This window comes from Protobothrops mucrosquamatus, unplaced genomic scaffold (genome assembly GCF_001527695.2).
Source record: "Protobothrops mucrosquamatus isolate PMUCROS unplaced genomic scaffold, P.Mucros_1.0 scaffold863, whole genome shotgun sequence".
NCBI classification, from domain to species: Eukaryota; Metazoa; Chordata; class Lepidosauria; order Squamata; family Viperidae; genus Protobothrops; species Protobothrops mucrosquamatus.
The window spans coordinates 521,410-535,179 of record NW_015387118.1 but is presented as its reverse complement, the minus strand read 5'-3'; the positions used below and the strand labels follow the sequence as shown (position 1 = coordinate 535,179).

The following is a 13,770-nucleotide window of genomic DNA, read 5'->3' as shown; positions in this document are numbered from 1 at the left end:
TTCCAGCTTGCGGGACTGGCCTAAGGGATTTTAAAGGGGTTTTAATTACTTTTAATCTGACAAATTTAAATATTTCTTTTTAATCAAATTTTAATTAGGTGTATAATATGTTAGTATTTTATCCAATTGTCAGCCGCCCTGAGTCCGCAAGGAGAAGGGCGGGATATAAATGTAATTAATAAATAAATAAATAAATAAGTGGCTGGCCCAGAAACCAGCAAAGACTGTGACTTCTAGCTCTCCCTTAGGCATGAAAGCTGACTCGCTGATTTTGGGCCAATCCCTTTTTCTCAGCCCAGCCCACCACAGATGATTGCTGTGGGGGCAAAAGAATTAGGTATGTTTGCTGTACTGAATTATGTCTAAAAAGGCAGCATGAAAAAAATTAATATTACACTACTTTAAAATTATATTCACTTTACTGAACTTACATTTATTTTTATTTTTATCCCAGCTTAATTATCATTCTCCTGGTTTCTCTTTAAAATAATTGTATTACCATAGGAGATTTTAACTCAATTCTACCCATGCTTAAAAAGCTATATCTACAGCAATCCACAGTGATTCATCAAAGTAAATGCTGAATTTATTGAATCTCCTGTAAAGCAACTCAAGCCAGTGGCCGCACACACATTTTGAAGTAGAAAAATTCTATAGATTGGCTATGCATTGTTTGGGAAAGGACCTTCCTTTTCTCTTACATCTTTCACCATCACTGAGAAATTATATATGCTAATATTCTGAATGGGCCATTTTTCTCTGTAGTCACTTTATGCATACTGCATTCTAGTAGTATGAATCTTGAACCCTGTTGCACTTTTCTTGCCTTCTTCTTTATGCCAACAAGGTCCAAACAACAAAAACTCAGAAAAATTAGAACCTCTGAGTCGCTGTTTTCTATCTATACTACCCTGTAAAACATTTGCCCTGGTAGATTATCTGCTCCTTATACAATCATGGAACTGGCATGTAAAAAGCAAGAACCTGTTTCATCAGCAACTGCTTCCATCTCCAAAATTTCCCTTGGTACTAAAGTAAAATTGTCTCAATATTTAAAACTTTGATTTACCCTTCTCTTTTGCTTGGCCTTCTTCATTCAGAGCCTAGAAATAAAAAGAGGAGGGGAACATTAGCATGAGAATGTTACTGCCTGGAACTTCAGTTGATCTCTCTTCAAAGGTATGAAATTTATGAGGTTAATGTTACCTTCTTAGGAATTATTTCCTCCTTAGCTGCATTATCTTTATCTGGGTCTGTTGCTTCATACAGGGAGACTTCCAGCTTTACTGTTCCTCTTCCTGTCACATCAAGCTCATGGATCGTCTGGGAGAGAACTCTTTGCCTCACTGTGTCACAAAAATATATATTTGCCTCACTGGGTCACAAAAATCATTATGTAGCAGGAGTAGGGTGAGCTGAAGAGGCAGTTCTGGGAGATGCCTGGGGGAGGAATCAGTGAGGGGGCAGAGAAGAGTGGAGGCTCTGCTGAGGCCCAGGATGTGGGGGATAAGCCTGGGAGAGAGGATGATAGGGAGGAATGGAAGAGGCTTCTATGGGGCAAGCCTGAGGGGGGAGGGAGAGAGGAAGAGGGAGGGAGGGAGAGAGAGAGAGAGAGAGAGAGAGAGAGATAGAGAACACCACACGAACTGACCAGCCACCTGAATACTTTCCCTGCACTTGACCTGTCTGCTGAGAGACTGACCACCACCTCATCACGTGTTCCAGCCAAGCAGAGGTGCCTAAGTGAGGTACCACTGTGGACAGCAGCCACACAAAGAGGGCCAGGAGAACCCAGACTCCAGCAGCCCTTTCTGGGGTAGTGCTACAATTAGAATATTTATACTTACAAAAACAGAGAGGCAGCAAATGGAACTTTTGTGCTATCACGCTTAATATTGGCTAGTTCGGCAATCCTTTCTCTCCCTAGCTTTCTTACATCAATAAAACTAAGAGGTACATTTTTAATCTAGGGCTAGCATTTTTTAAATAAATATTAGGCATGATGAGGATGGTACTTCCAGATCTGGACTTTAAAAAAAAGCACTATTCAATGCCAAAGGGTAGTAATCTCGTGATCAGCATTCCAAAATTTGGGGATCTGAAGATAAAAGTTTTCAAACTGCTTTGGAGAGATTGGGGAGTAGGAGAGTGGAAAGGCCCGTGAGGAAGGCAAATAAGCGACTTTTTCCACTAAAAGCTTAATTTCCGTTACAACTTTTGCAGCAAGCCGATACCTAAGAGGAGGAAGAACCGTGTTTAACGCAGCAAAACCGACACTGCGATCCTGAAAACCAGAATTCCAGCCTCCCCTTCTTACTCACGTCGTACTTAAAACCGTCGCTCCTACAGCAAACGAGGAAAAAAAAGAGGAGTGGAAATTCCCAAGCAACCCCACCGAGAGAGAATATAAGAGCTTCCTTTACCTTCCTCCTGGGCAAAGCAAACCAAGATCTGCCCCCCTTGCTTCCGGATCTCGCATTCTCCACCTCCCGATTTTTTCCGGCTTTGGAAGTAGCGGAGGATTTTATTTCTCAAAATTTTGGGGGGATCGGGGCTCCCCCAGGCTCCCTGCACCAGCACAGGAAAGCGGCACATCTTTGCTCTCTCCGCCATCTTCTGGGATAGCGGAAAAACTCTTCGAATCAGGCCGACCGTGTAGCATTTTCACTTTCGTTTCCCGCTACAGGCGATTCCCTGAGTTTCTTTATTCATCACGTGGTCTTCGTCAAACGGAAGTGACAAGGCGGCAGCTGGGTGTTTGCCTTGTGTGGATCGTGTTTCTTTCGAGCGCTGTCCTCGCCCGTTTTCGCCTTCTTTTCTTCCAAAACAGGTTTTGCAAGTCTGTGAGAAGTTCCCTGCCTTTGACATTTGGGAGGTTTGAAAAAAGCCTTTTTTTAAAAAAAAAAAAAAATCGCGTAGGCGCACAGATTAAAAGAAAACTGCTACGTTTTATCTTTCATTTCTCTCTCCCTTGCTTGTTTCGAATCCTCCCCCTTCTCTTTATTTCCTCCTTGTTAATGCTTAGCTCAGAAACTGCTCGGTTGCATTCTTCCGTGTTTTGTTTTCCACTCAATCCTGAAATGAAGCAGCAGAAAAAACGCGGGTCAGATGATCTGTCCCGACAACAGTTAGGGCCAACTGGTGCATTCCCAGGACTATTATCCCCTCCGAAGGCAGGCAGGCAGGCAGGCAGGCATCAGGTTTCTTCCTGTAGTTCAGTGTTTCTCAACCTTGACAATTTTAAGGCATGTGGACTTCAACTCCCAGAATTCCACAGCCAGCATTGCTGGCTGTGGAATTCTGGGAGTTGAAGTCCACATGCCTTAAAATTGTCAAGGTTGAGAAACACTGCTGTAGTTAGGTCTTTTGAGGATTTGAGGTTTCCATGTATAGATCCTTCCCCAAAGTCCCCTTCCGTTGACTTCTGAAGTTCTTGAAAGTTTAGAACTTGGCTCTCCTGCCCAATCTTTCCCAAGCAGGAGAGCCTGCTTACTCACGCATCAAGCATTTTTCATTGGGTGGAAGAGACCTCAATCAGTGTTGGACGGGTCCACTGGTTCACCCAAAGGAAAGTTGTCTTCAGGTTTTCCATAGTATATGGCTGCTTTTGATCAAAGGCTTAGGGTCTTAACAATTCTCCCTCTGGAGTCTGTAGTGGTCTGTGAGCTTGGCTGTTTCCTTTCAGATGTTTCATTACTTAACACAATCAAGTAACACAATCAGCGCTAAGTGAGTGTGATGTGCTATTACATTTAAAAAAAAATACAGTTCCTCCTTTCTCTGATTAGAAATAAAAAGTGGCAAAAAAAACAAGTCATCTCTCAAAACTCACAAATTGGTGAATATTGGGAGGAAACACTGGCAGTCAGCCATCGCAGTGGCCAGAGATATCCCTTAGATTCATGGCATAATAAGCAAAGTACTTTGTGTGGAACATTTTTTTTAAGTCCATTGTTTCACTAGGCTACTGGTTATAAGTATTTTAAAAAAAAGGTTCAGTAATAAATCAGACAAGGATGAGGGGAAGTTTAGTGGTTCAGTCATTCCCTCTGATCAACTCTTCCGTATGCACCAGGGGCACATGGTGAGAAGTGGCAGTTCAAAGATGTGCTCGTCCAATAGAGAAGGAACCCACCTTAGTCGTGCCCAAAACCTGCCTCACAAAACCCAGGGTGGGTTGGGCTTTACACAGGCATGTTTGCCTCCATGGATGCGGGCCTCCTAAAAATGGCTGTACAGGGCAGCAACTGGTAATCAAAAGGGGGCGTGTGGGAAGTTAACCCAGAGAAGGAAATATTAAAAAGGCAGGAAAAATATTGTTCACCAAAAGGATTTTTAAAAGCATTTTTTGAAAAGCAGAAACCAAACCTGGCCTCATATCTTTGCCCAGGGCAGTAGCTAGTCTTATACATATGCATATGTGGAACCATCAGGAAGTTTGGAGCCAGGGATCTCAAGACAAAAGAAGCTCTTAAGAGTCATTAGCCCCATCACCTGGGAAGCAGGATATGTTAATGGGATTAAACCACAGATATCAAGGCCTAGAAAAACACTCAGAAATCGCCTCAAAGTTCATGCCACAGGAACAGGAAACTACTCCAAGCAGGGCTGGGAGGGGGTATAAAAAGGACCTTCTGCCCATGTGTTCCCTCTCTTTTTTCTTCTCCTCTGCTGCTTATCTGTCTTCTGCAATAAACTGTAACCTTCTTCCCAAAGCAGTCGCCATGTTTGCTTATTTATTCCCGGCTTGGATGAACCAGGATGAAGACTTACTTCTAACAGGCGTCAGCAGCTCCATAGACCCCAGATGTTGTCTAAATGGAAGGAAATGCAGCAGAGAAACTGCACTGCTGAACATGTGCTGGGATAAGTGGAAAAGTGCTACTTTTGCAAAGGAGCAGAGAAGGCTGCTTGCAGGTTCATTCCTTGCTGGCAGAGTTGAGAACTCAGGATGATGTATCCAGTCAGTGCAGCTGACGAAGGATTGCCTGTCCTCAAGTCCCATTCATTTTACATTTCTGATCTTCCCATCCTTTCCACAAGGAATTCAGGGAGATGTCCATGGCCCTACACCAAAAGAGCCCACCCACACAACTTGTCTTTTTTGGAGGTAATGTATTTAGAATTTCTTAAACCAAAAAAGCCTTTTTACTTTATCTGACAGGCAAATGCTCTAATACAGGGCTTTTCAACCTTTTCACCCATTGTACCACTTTTAGGATATGGCAATATCCGAGTACCACCAGTCGCCTAGCAAGGTGTCAAAAACTTGATGACCAAAAAAAAAGGGAAAAAGTGATAAAGTACAGGTAGTCCTCGACTTACAACAGTTCGCTTAGTGACTGTTCAAAGTTACAATGGCACTGAAAAAGTGCCCCCCAAGGCACAGCCAAGCAAGACACCTGCCTGCCTGCCCGGCGGCGCTCTTCCTCCTGTCCGAGGTTTCCATTGTTGTGAGCATTTCTGTTGAGGATTGGCAGCGCGGGTGGGGTGGGGCTCAGTAGAAGCGCTAGGATCAGTGCTGAGCTCCAGCTGGAGCCTGGCGCTGATCCTGGCGCTTCCGCTGAGCCCTGACAGCCCTGTAGCTCCAGCCATCTCTTGCTCAGGCTTGTGTGGTACTGCTACTGGTTCAGCTCATTCCCCTCCCCCGCTACTTTTCTAGGATGGTTGCGTACCACCTGCCAGGTGCCAATGTATCACAGGTGGTACCCGTACCACTGGTTGAAAAGCCCTGCTCTAATATGAAGAAAGTGTGTGACCAGGAATCCAAGCCCATTTTCTTCATCTGTCCTGACCATCATTTCCAGAATGGCCTCACCAATGCTTCCAGGGTGCTCATTAATCATAGCCAACTTTAGGGGACAATGCTTATCTCTGTTTCAAGGGCCATTGAGCCAGAACTATCTGAAGACATTTTCGTGGTTGTGTGGCCAGCATGATATCACAGAGCGCTGTTACCTTCCCAGTGGTACCTATTTATCTACCTGCATTTGCATGCTTTTGAATTGCTAGGTTGGCAGGAGCTAGACTGAGGATAGGAGCTCACCATCATGCCATGCTCGGGTCTTGAACTTGGGCTGCTGGCTTTCCAGCTGATAAACCCAGCGTCTTGACTACTGAGCCATCATACTCTAGTCCAGACATGTCAAACACAAGGCCCGGATGCAGCCCGCAAAGTGGTTTCATGTGGCCCACAAAGCCATCCTGGAAACAGTGAGGGAACGGCTCCCGCTGCCTTGGCCCTTGCCCAGGCCAGCCGGGAGCCAACGTACAATTTTGTGGTGGCCATCTATGCTGAAACGCATTCAGTCTTAGCTCCACAAGGCCATCTAGAAACAGTGAGGGACCAGCTCCTGCTGTGTCGGCCCCGCCCCCTGGGTGCATGCTGGGGAGGTATCACCCTTTGTGAGGAATGAAATGGACCATGCCTTGGAGCTTGCCCCGGTCCCACCCCCTTCTGCCAGAGAATCTCAGATCTGTTCCCACTCCTGCCCTGGCCCCCACAGGCACGCTTGACACGAACGATGTAGAGCTGGCCATGTCCACCCAGTAGGCCACACCCACTCCATCCATGCCCACCCAGTAGGCCGCACCCACCCGGCCGAGGGCAACCACAATGCTGATGCGGCCCTCAATGAAATTGAGTTTGACACCCCTGCTCTAGTGTATGCCATGCTAGAATCCCACCTAATTGAGCAGGTAAAAGGTAAATATGCCTTTGACTCAAACTCATCTCTCAGATCTGTACCCAAGTTCTCTTGGTGTTTCAGAAGTCATTTGCCATTGCTTTTTCCCAGAATGGTTTTTCAACTTTCCCCTCTAGCCACAGCTCTGGAATCACCAGGTGGTTTCTTTTCCCAACTACTAAGGCCAAGCCTTTTTCACTTTCAAGACTGACTCAGTGCTGCCTACCAGGATTTGAAAAAGTTCCAGGTGAACAGATCAATAGTAAAGCTTTTATGTGGAAACATCCCATGGACATGACACTATCACCAGATCTCTAATTCTCAAGTTCTTAATCACAAAAGTGCAAAAAACTGTCCCCCTGCCCCTCCAGGGTGCTATTGGGTATTTTCTTCCAGATTTGCTGCTTGTTAGTTTAACCACTTGAATTCATTCAAATGATGGGGTCCATTACTATAAGCTTGGGTTTAGATATTGGATTTTGCCCTACAATATTGAATAATAGTTTTGGCAAGGAAAAAGTATTTCTGAAGGCATTTGGTTTAATTTTCATTAATTTCTTAGATTTACATCCTGTCTTTTCTCTAAGTGTCTGAGGAGGCTCTCATAAGTATCTCCATGAATTTTATCTTCACAACAGCATTGTGAGGTAGGCAAAGCTGAATGACAATAGCAGGGTGAACCTGAATGTGAAGTTTCCGATCAAATTCAGCAACTTCATCATTGCCACCTTACTGGCCCACTTGTCTGTGATCCATTTACAGGCTTTTTTTATGCCAACTTAAAAGACCCTGCATCATGCATTTGCTGTTTGTAATGTTATCATATAGATCTAAAAATGATTTATGCCATATACAAGTTACTGACCTTAAGATTTTCATGATACTGTTCTTGATTATTCATTAGCATGCTGATATTGTTAACCTTCCTAACTTCTTACATCTATTTTATTGGAGTTTATCAATAACACTTGGAACATCCGGAAGAAACTGGAACTTCCAAACTTTCATTTTTAACATGACAGGAAGAACGTTTCATATCTTCTGAATAGCGCATTATTTTATTCATTCAGATATACATGTTTTTTTTACAAAGGCATATGAATATATAATCCAATCCTTTTTATTTTTTGCATTATTAGTTCAATTAATCAAGTTATGGAAGTAGAGATTGGTTAAATGTAATGAGATACTCTGGATATGCTTGGATGTCGTTGAAAATTACAAAAAGGGAGGGGGTGCTCAGGTGATCGGTTACACTGTCATATAGATCAGTTGGATCAGTCCCACTTTTTTGATACGGGACGACTAATCCTTTTGACCCAACACAATATTCTCCCACAAGCACTCTGGCAAGGTACATGTATTTTGTCCCAGATGCATCTGGTTGCGAATAGGTACTGTGGGCAGAATAAGAGGCATTTACGGCAAAGTAAGTTCCATTTCCGAAACAGGCAGCTGTAGAGGAAGAAAACGTATAAAAAGTCAGCAACAATCAGCGTGTATCTCTTCACTCTTTTAACGTACTCTGCCCAATAATACATTGGTCATATCAAACTCAACACTTAATAAAAAAACAACTTTCCAGGTATGGGTAGTCCTCAGGTTATGATGGCAATTGAGACTAGGATTGCTGTGGTTAAGCGATGTGATAGTAAAGAATGACATCACATGACCGCATCAATTAGTGACAGTAATCCCCGTGGGAAGAGGCAGGAGTCTCAGAAAAGGAAAGGAAGGAGGGTACACAGTTTGTGAGGGGGAGCAGGAATCTAGAGACTGTGGACAGGTTGGCAAGGGCCATTGCCATATGGGCAGGGTGCGGCAGGTATGTGCTACAAAATGTGGGCAGGTGGGGGGATATTCCAGTATTTGAGAGGTTGCCACAAAGAGGAGGGGGTCAATTTATTTTCCAAAGCACCAGACGACGGGACAAGAAACAATGAAGCAACCTGGAATTAAGGAGAAACTTCCTAACAATGAGGACAATTAACCAGTGGAATAGCTTGCCATCAGAAATTGTGGGTGCTTCATCACTGGAGGTCTTTAAGAAGAGACTGGACAGTCGCTTGTCTGAAATGGTATAGGGTCTCCTGCTTGAGCAGGGGGTTGGACTAGAAGACCTCCAAGGTCCCTTCCAGCTCTATTCTGATTGGTTGTAGTATGTTCCTTAGGAGAAAAGACAATGGGAACAACTTAGTGGGGTAAGTTCCCTGCTAGGTTCCCCATTGACTTTGCTCGTGGGAAGCCAGCAGAGAAGGTTGGAAATGGTGATCATGTGACACAGTTTGCTGCATCCTCATAATCACAATCTGGGCACCCAAGTGACACTAAACTATACTCATGTGACATCGGGACACTGCAATGGATAGAACTTTGAGGACTGGTCAGTGCCACCATAACTCTGAATGATTGCTGAACAAATGGACATAAGCCAAGATTATCTGGAATAAATGGACCCCATCGTATTATCTTGAGCATTACCACTGTTCTGCTGATTGCCGACTGCCAGCAATTCTGCAGTTCAAGTCTCGACCGGCTCAAGGTTGACTCAACCTTCCATCCTTCCGAGTCGGTAAAATGAGGACCCAGATTGTTGGGGGGCAAGATGCTGACTCTGTAAACTGCTCAGAGAGGGCTGTAAAGCACTGTGAAGCGGTATATAAGTGCTATTGCTATGTGCTATTACCCTCCATTTGGCTCCTTCCTTTAAACTTTTTCTGAGCACCTGACTTTTCCACTATGAATAGATAGTTGTACAGGTAATCCTTGACCTACAACCATTCGTTTAGTGACCATTCAAAGTTACAACTGCACTGAAAAAAGTAACTTATGATAATTTTCACACAATCGTTTCAGCTTCCCCATGGTCACGTGATCAAAATTTAGCTGCTTGGCAACTGGCATGTATTTATGACAGTTGCATTGTCCTGGGGAATCGTGCAATCACCATTTGTAATCTTCCCAGCCAGCTTGAGAAGCAAAGTCAATTAGGGAAGCCAGATTTGTTTAACATTGCATGATTCACTTAACGACCAAGTGATTCGTTTTACAACTGTGGCAAAAGAGGTTGTAAAATGGGGCGCAACTCACTTCACAATTGTTTTGCTTAACAATGAAAATTCTGGGATGAATTGTGGTTGTTAGGTCAAGGACTACCTGTAATTATCAAGTTAGGAGTTCTGGGCTCAGATACAAAGACATTTTCCTGCATGTGGAAAGCACCTCCTGCTCCTTCCACCTGCCTGGTTTACATGTGGCATCATTCTGGAGATCATCAACTTCTCAAGAGTCACATGATAATTCCTTTCCATGGGAATTCCTCTCTTCTATCTGTGGTGTCCAGACATCTAACTGACTCACAACTGACCAAGTCACTAGGTCAGTGCTTCTCAACCTTGACAATGTTAAGGCATGTGGACTTCAACTCCCAGAATTCCACAGCCAGCATTGCTGGCTGTGGAATTCTGGGAGTTGAAGTCCACATGCCTTAACATTGTCAAGGTTGAGAAACACTGCACTAGGTGATATGCTGGACTTCTGCCAGAATGTAAAGAGAACACCTTTTTTCTTCCAAATTTCTCCAAGGACTGCAAAGGTTTCAGTAGAAAATTTATTTGTTCCGCCCACATCACCCCTGGAGGTATACAAATTATGTTGTGATGTAATGTGGTTTGATTAGCTTTGGGTTAGCATGTTGTGGTACCCTGCTGCAATGGTCTATAAATCATGGTTACAGCTTAGTACCCAACCCCCGTCTATTAAAGCTGAGTAAACCTGTTAAACCAAACAAGGCTCAAGACAGCTCCTATCATGTTTCCCTGAAAATAAGGCCTACCCCAAAAGTAAGCCCTAGCTTGATTTTGGGGTGGGCCAGGCCGAATATAAGCCCTATCCCCCAAAATAAGCCCTAGTTTTGGGGTGAGGCACACACTTAAAAATCAAGCTAGGCGGGGGTAGGGGTGTGGATCTGCCCCACGCGCCCCGCACCCTCTCCTCGCTGGTCCACTTCTTCTCCAGTGTTTTCTGCAGCCAGGCCTGCATTTCTCAGTCACAGGCCTTTCCGGAAGGTCTGTGCAGCCAAGAACCGAGCTATGGATTCAATCCATAGCTTGGAACTTGGCTACATAGGCCTTCTGGAAAGGGCTGAATGCAAAATGCAGGCCAGAATGCAGCCCTTTCCAGAAGTGGACCTGCTGGGCGGGGCTATCGGTGAGTACGACATCCCCCAAAAATAAGACCTGGTGCCTCTTTTGGAGGCAAAAAATAAAATAAAATAAGGGCCAGTCTTATTTTCGGGGAAACACGGTACTGAGAATCAGCCTTAAAGCGCAATTTACCATGCAATCCAGCGTAACTCCTGTTAAAGCCAGTGCTGTTAATGTGGGTTAATGATGTACTGGCTGTTCCATGAAAAAGAAGCATCTCATTATTTACTTTGCCGTTCTTAGCATCCATCTCCTGTTTTTTTATTTGGTATGCCTGCCAATAGAAGGGATTTTGTATCCTCTCAATCTGCAAATGAAAAGAGAGCAAAAGTTAGTAATAAGCTATGTCCTTTAAAAAAAAAGAATAAAGAAAGAACCAATTTGGATCTTTGGAGAATAGTAATTGAAGCAGAGCTACTATTCTTCACTAAAACAAATTAAACAAGAAATTGAAACCCACCAATATGGGGCGTCGGCTGCAGCATCCCCCATTCCTCTAGTCCTATCTTGGTCACTGTCATTCCTGCATGACATGTGGTGTCAGAAATGTCCAATTCAGTGAGCCTGAGTAACACAAATTCTTAAGGCAGCCCCTTCTAGATCATTCAGAGGCACTCTACTACCAAATATCAGAAAGTCTCTCACAGAGGAGACAGGCTGATTTTTCTCGGATTCTGAAAGGAAGCCGATTTGAATGAAGCATTCAAATTACTTCCTAATATCAATCTGTTTGCCAAAGAAAAATGTTTGCCAAGGAAAGGTATGCTTCAATAATGGAGCTTCTTTTGCAGAAGCAATGTAAACCAAGGGTGGATGTCTACCTAATAGGAATGCTAACTACGTTTAGTAATTCCTTCGACCAAGAATATGGAAAATATATTTTCTGAGATCTTTTCTTGATCTGTGCAACAACATGGATTTGAAGAGCATAAGACATCTGGAATGCATGTGGATACACCATGCACCCATTTTGGCCTTTGAATCCAATTCTCTACACAGCTTTATTCTCTTCTAGTACAAGTAGTCCTTGACTTACCACCAAAATTGAGCCCAACATTTCTGTTGCTAAGTGAGACACTTGTTAGGTGAGTTTTGCCCCATTTTATGATGTTTCTTGCCACAGTTAAGTGAATCACTGCCGTTGTTCAGTTAGTAACATGGCTGTTAAATGAATCTGCCTTCTCCATTGACTTTGCTTGTCAGAAAGTCGCAAAAGGCAATCGCATGACCCCAGGACACGGCAACCGTGACAAATATGAGTCAGTTGCCAAGTGTCTGAATTTTAATCACAAGATCATGGGGATGCTGCAATAGTCGCAAGTGTGAAAAATGGCCATGTCACTTTTTCCAGTGCTGTTGTAACTTTGAGCAGTTACTAAATGAACTGTTGTAAGTCGAGGACTGCCCTACTCATAAGATCACAGTGTAATAAAAGAATTAACTTCTGATAATCGGTCAATTTAATAGACAATATATTTATTCCCCTCAGAGTGTAGTATGAGTATTTACACTACTGTAGAAGGAACAGTAGAAATTCAAGTTCATCCAAGCATTTAATTTTTTAATGTTAGTGTTTAATGAATGAATGGCATCAGGTTTTTTTTTTGGGGGGGGGGAGGAGAGATAAGGCTTTACTTGTCATCCAAAGCAGCAGAACAGAATATCTGAGGTATTTATTTATTTATTTTTACCTTTTTAATGGTATATCCCTTGCTTGTTTGGTTAAACATATCGTGGACTTTTTTATATTCCTTCATTCCTGGTTTTAGCTCCACCACTTTAACACGCATCGTTTCCTCCATGGCATCCCACTCTTCAGGAATTGCAGTTGCTGGATTATCTTTGTAAAAGAATACGAGACAATGCAATGAGCGTTTACAAATAGCCACGTTCCAGTTCCGATTTTTTTTAAAGTACAGAAATTAGGCCAAATATAAAAACAACCTTTGCCTCTCTTTATCATTTGGATTGCACGTGCCATCCAGTTTTAGGCAAGCGGGGGATAGAAAACAGGAGCAAATTATCTGAGTCTGCACAAAAAGGAATTGGCCTAACTCAGGGGTAGGCAACCTTGGCTCTTTTATGACTCGTGGACTTCAACTCCCAGAATTCCTGAGCTGGCTCAGGAATTCTGGGAGTTGAAGTCCACAAGTCATAAAAGAGCCAAGGTTGCCTACCCCTGGCCTAACTCAACAGTGATGCTGCTAATGACTGAGTGCCCTCTGCCTAGTAGTGCCAACCTTACTGTACAACCAAGCCTCTCAAACACAGCACAGGAAAGTTCAAGCCAGCTGATCCTTATGAAGTTCCAAGAGCTACGTCTGGTTGCACGTATCAATGTCATCTGACAAAACATTACAGCATAACCTATTTGTCATTTCCCTGTTCACAGATGGGGGTCAACGGATCAAGTAAAAATACTATTATCTGCATTATACCTGCATTAAAATTTCATTTCATTTTTCATTTTATTAAATTTATACCCCGCCCTTCTCCCGTAGGACTCAGGGCGGCTTACAGCCAGTTAAAAACAATTTAGTACCATGCAATAAAAGTTTTTAAAAAATCATTAAAAATAAATATATAATCGGCCGCTTCTACTAAAATTTGGCTAAAACCAATTTAAAATACCCCTAGGCCAGTCCTGCCCGCTGGAACAACCAGGTCTTAAGGGCGCGGTGGAAGGAGGGGAGATCCGGAATGACCCGGATCTCTGGGGGCAGCTCGTTCCAGAGGGTGGGTGCTCCGACAGAGAAGGCCCTTGCCCTGGGGGTCGCCAGCCGACACTGTCTGGCCGACGGCACCCTGATGAGGGCCTCTCTGTGGGAGCGTATCGGCCGGTGGGAAGCAATCTGTGGCAGAAGGCGGTCTCGGATATA

General features: G+C 43.7%; 2 protein-coding genes across 2 annotated transcripts in view; both read right to left on the bottom strand.

The window, feature by feature from the left end:
* LOC107290277 (protein mono-ADP-ribosyltransferase PARP14) overlaps positions 1 to 2,628 on the bottom strand; it is a 34,864-nt gene extending 32,236 nt beyond the window's left edge. Inside the window, exons 1-3 of the mRNA XM_029284717.1 lie at positions 2,424 to 2,628; positions 1,207 to 1,346; positions 1,070 to 1,103 (exon numbers count right to left, since the gene is read on the bottom strand). Coding sequence (XP_029140550.1) covers positions 1,070 to 1,103; positions 1,207 to 1,346; positions 2,424 to 2,613 — 364 coding nt within the window. The 5' untranslated portion in view covers positions 2,614 to 2,628. The remainder of the gene's footprint in view (positions 1 to 1,069; positions 1,104 to 1,206; positions 1,347 to 2,423) is intronic.
* A 5,102-nt stretch (positions 2,629 to 7,730) lies between these two features.
* The window catches only part of LOC107290272 (protein mono-ADP-ribosyltransferase PARP14), a 34,616-nt gene continuing 28,576 nt past the window's right edge, over positions 7,731 to 13,770 (bottom strand). The window contains exons 16-18 of the mRNA XM_015819137.1: positions 12,583 to 12,731; positions 11,024 to 11,198; positions 7,731 to 8,141 (exon numbers count right to left, since the gene is read on the bottom strand). Of these exons, the coding sequence (XP_015674623.1) occupies positions 7,840 to 8,141; positions 11,024 to 11,198; positions 12,583 to 12,731 (626 nt within the window). The 3' untranslated portion in view covers positions 7,731 to 7,839. The remainder of the gene's footprint in view (positions 8,142 to 11,023; positions 11,199 to 12,582; positions 12,732 to 13,770) is intronic.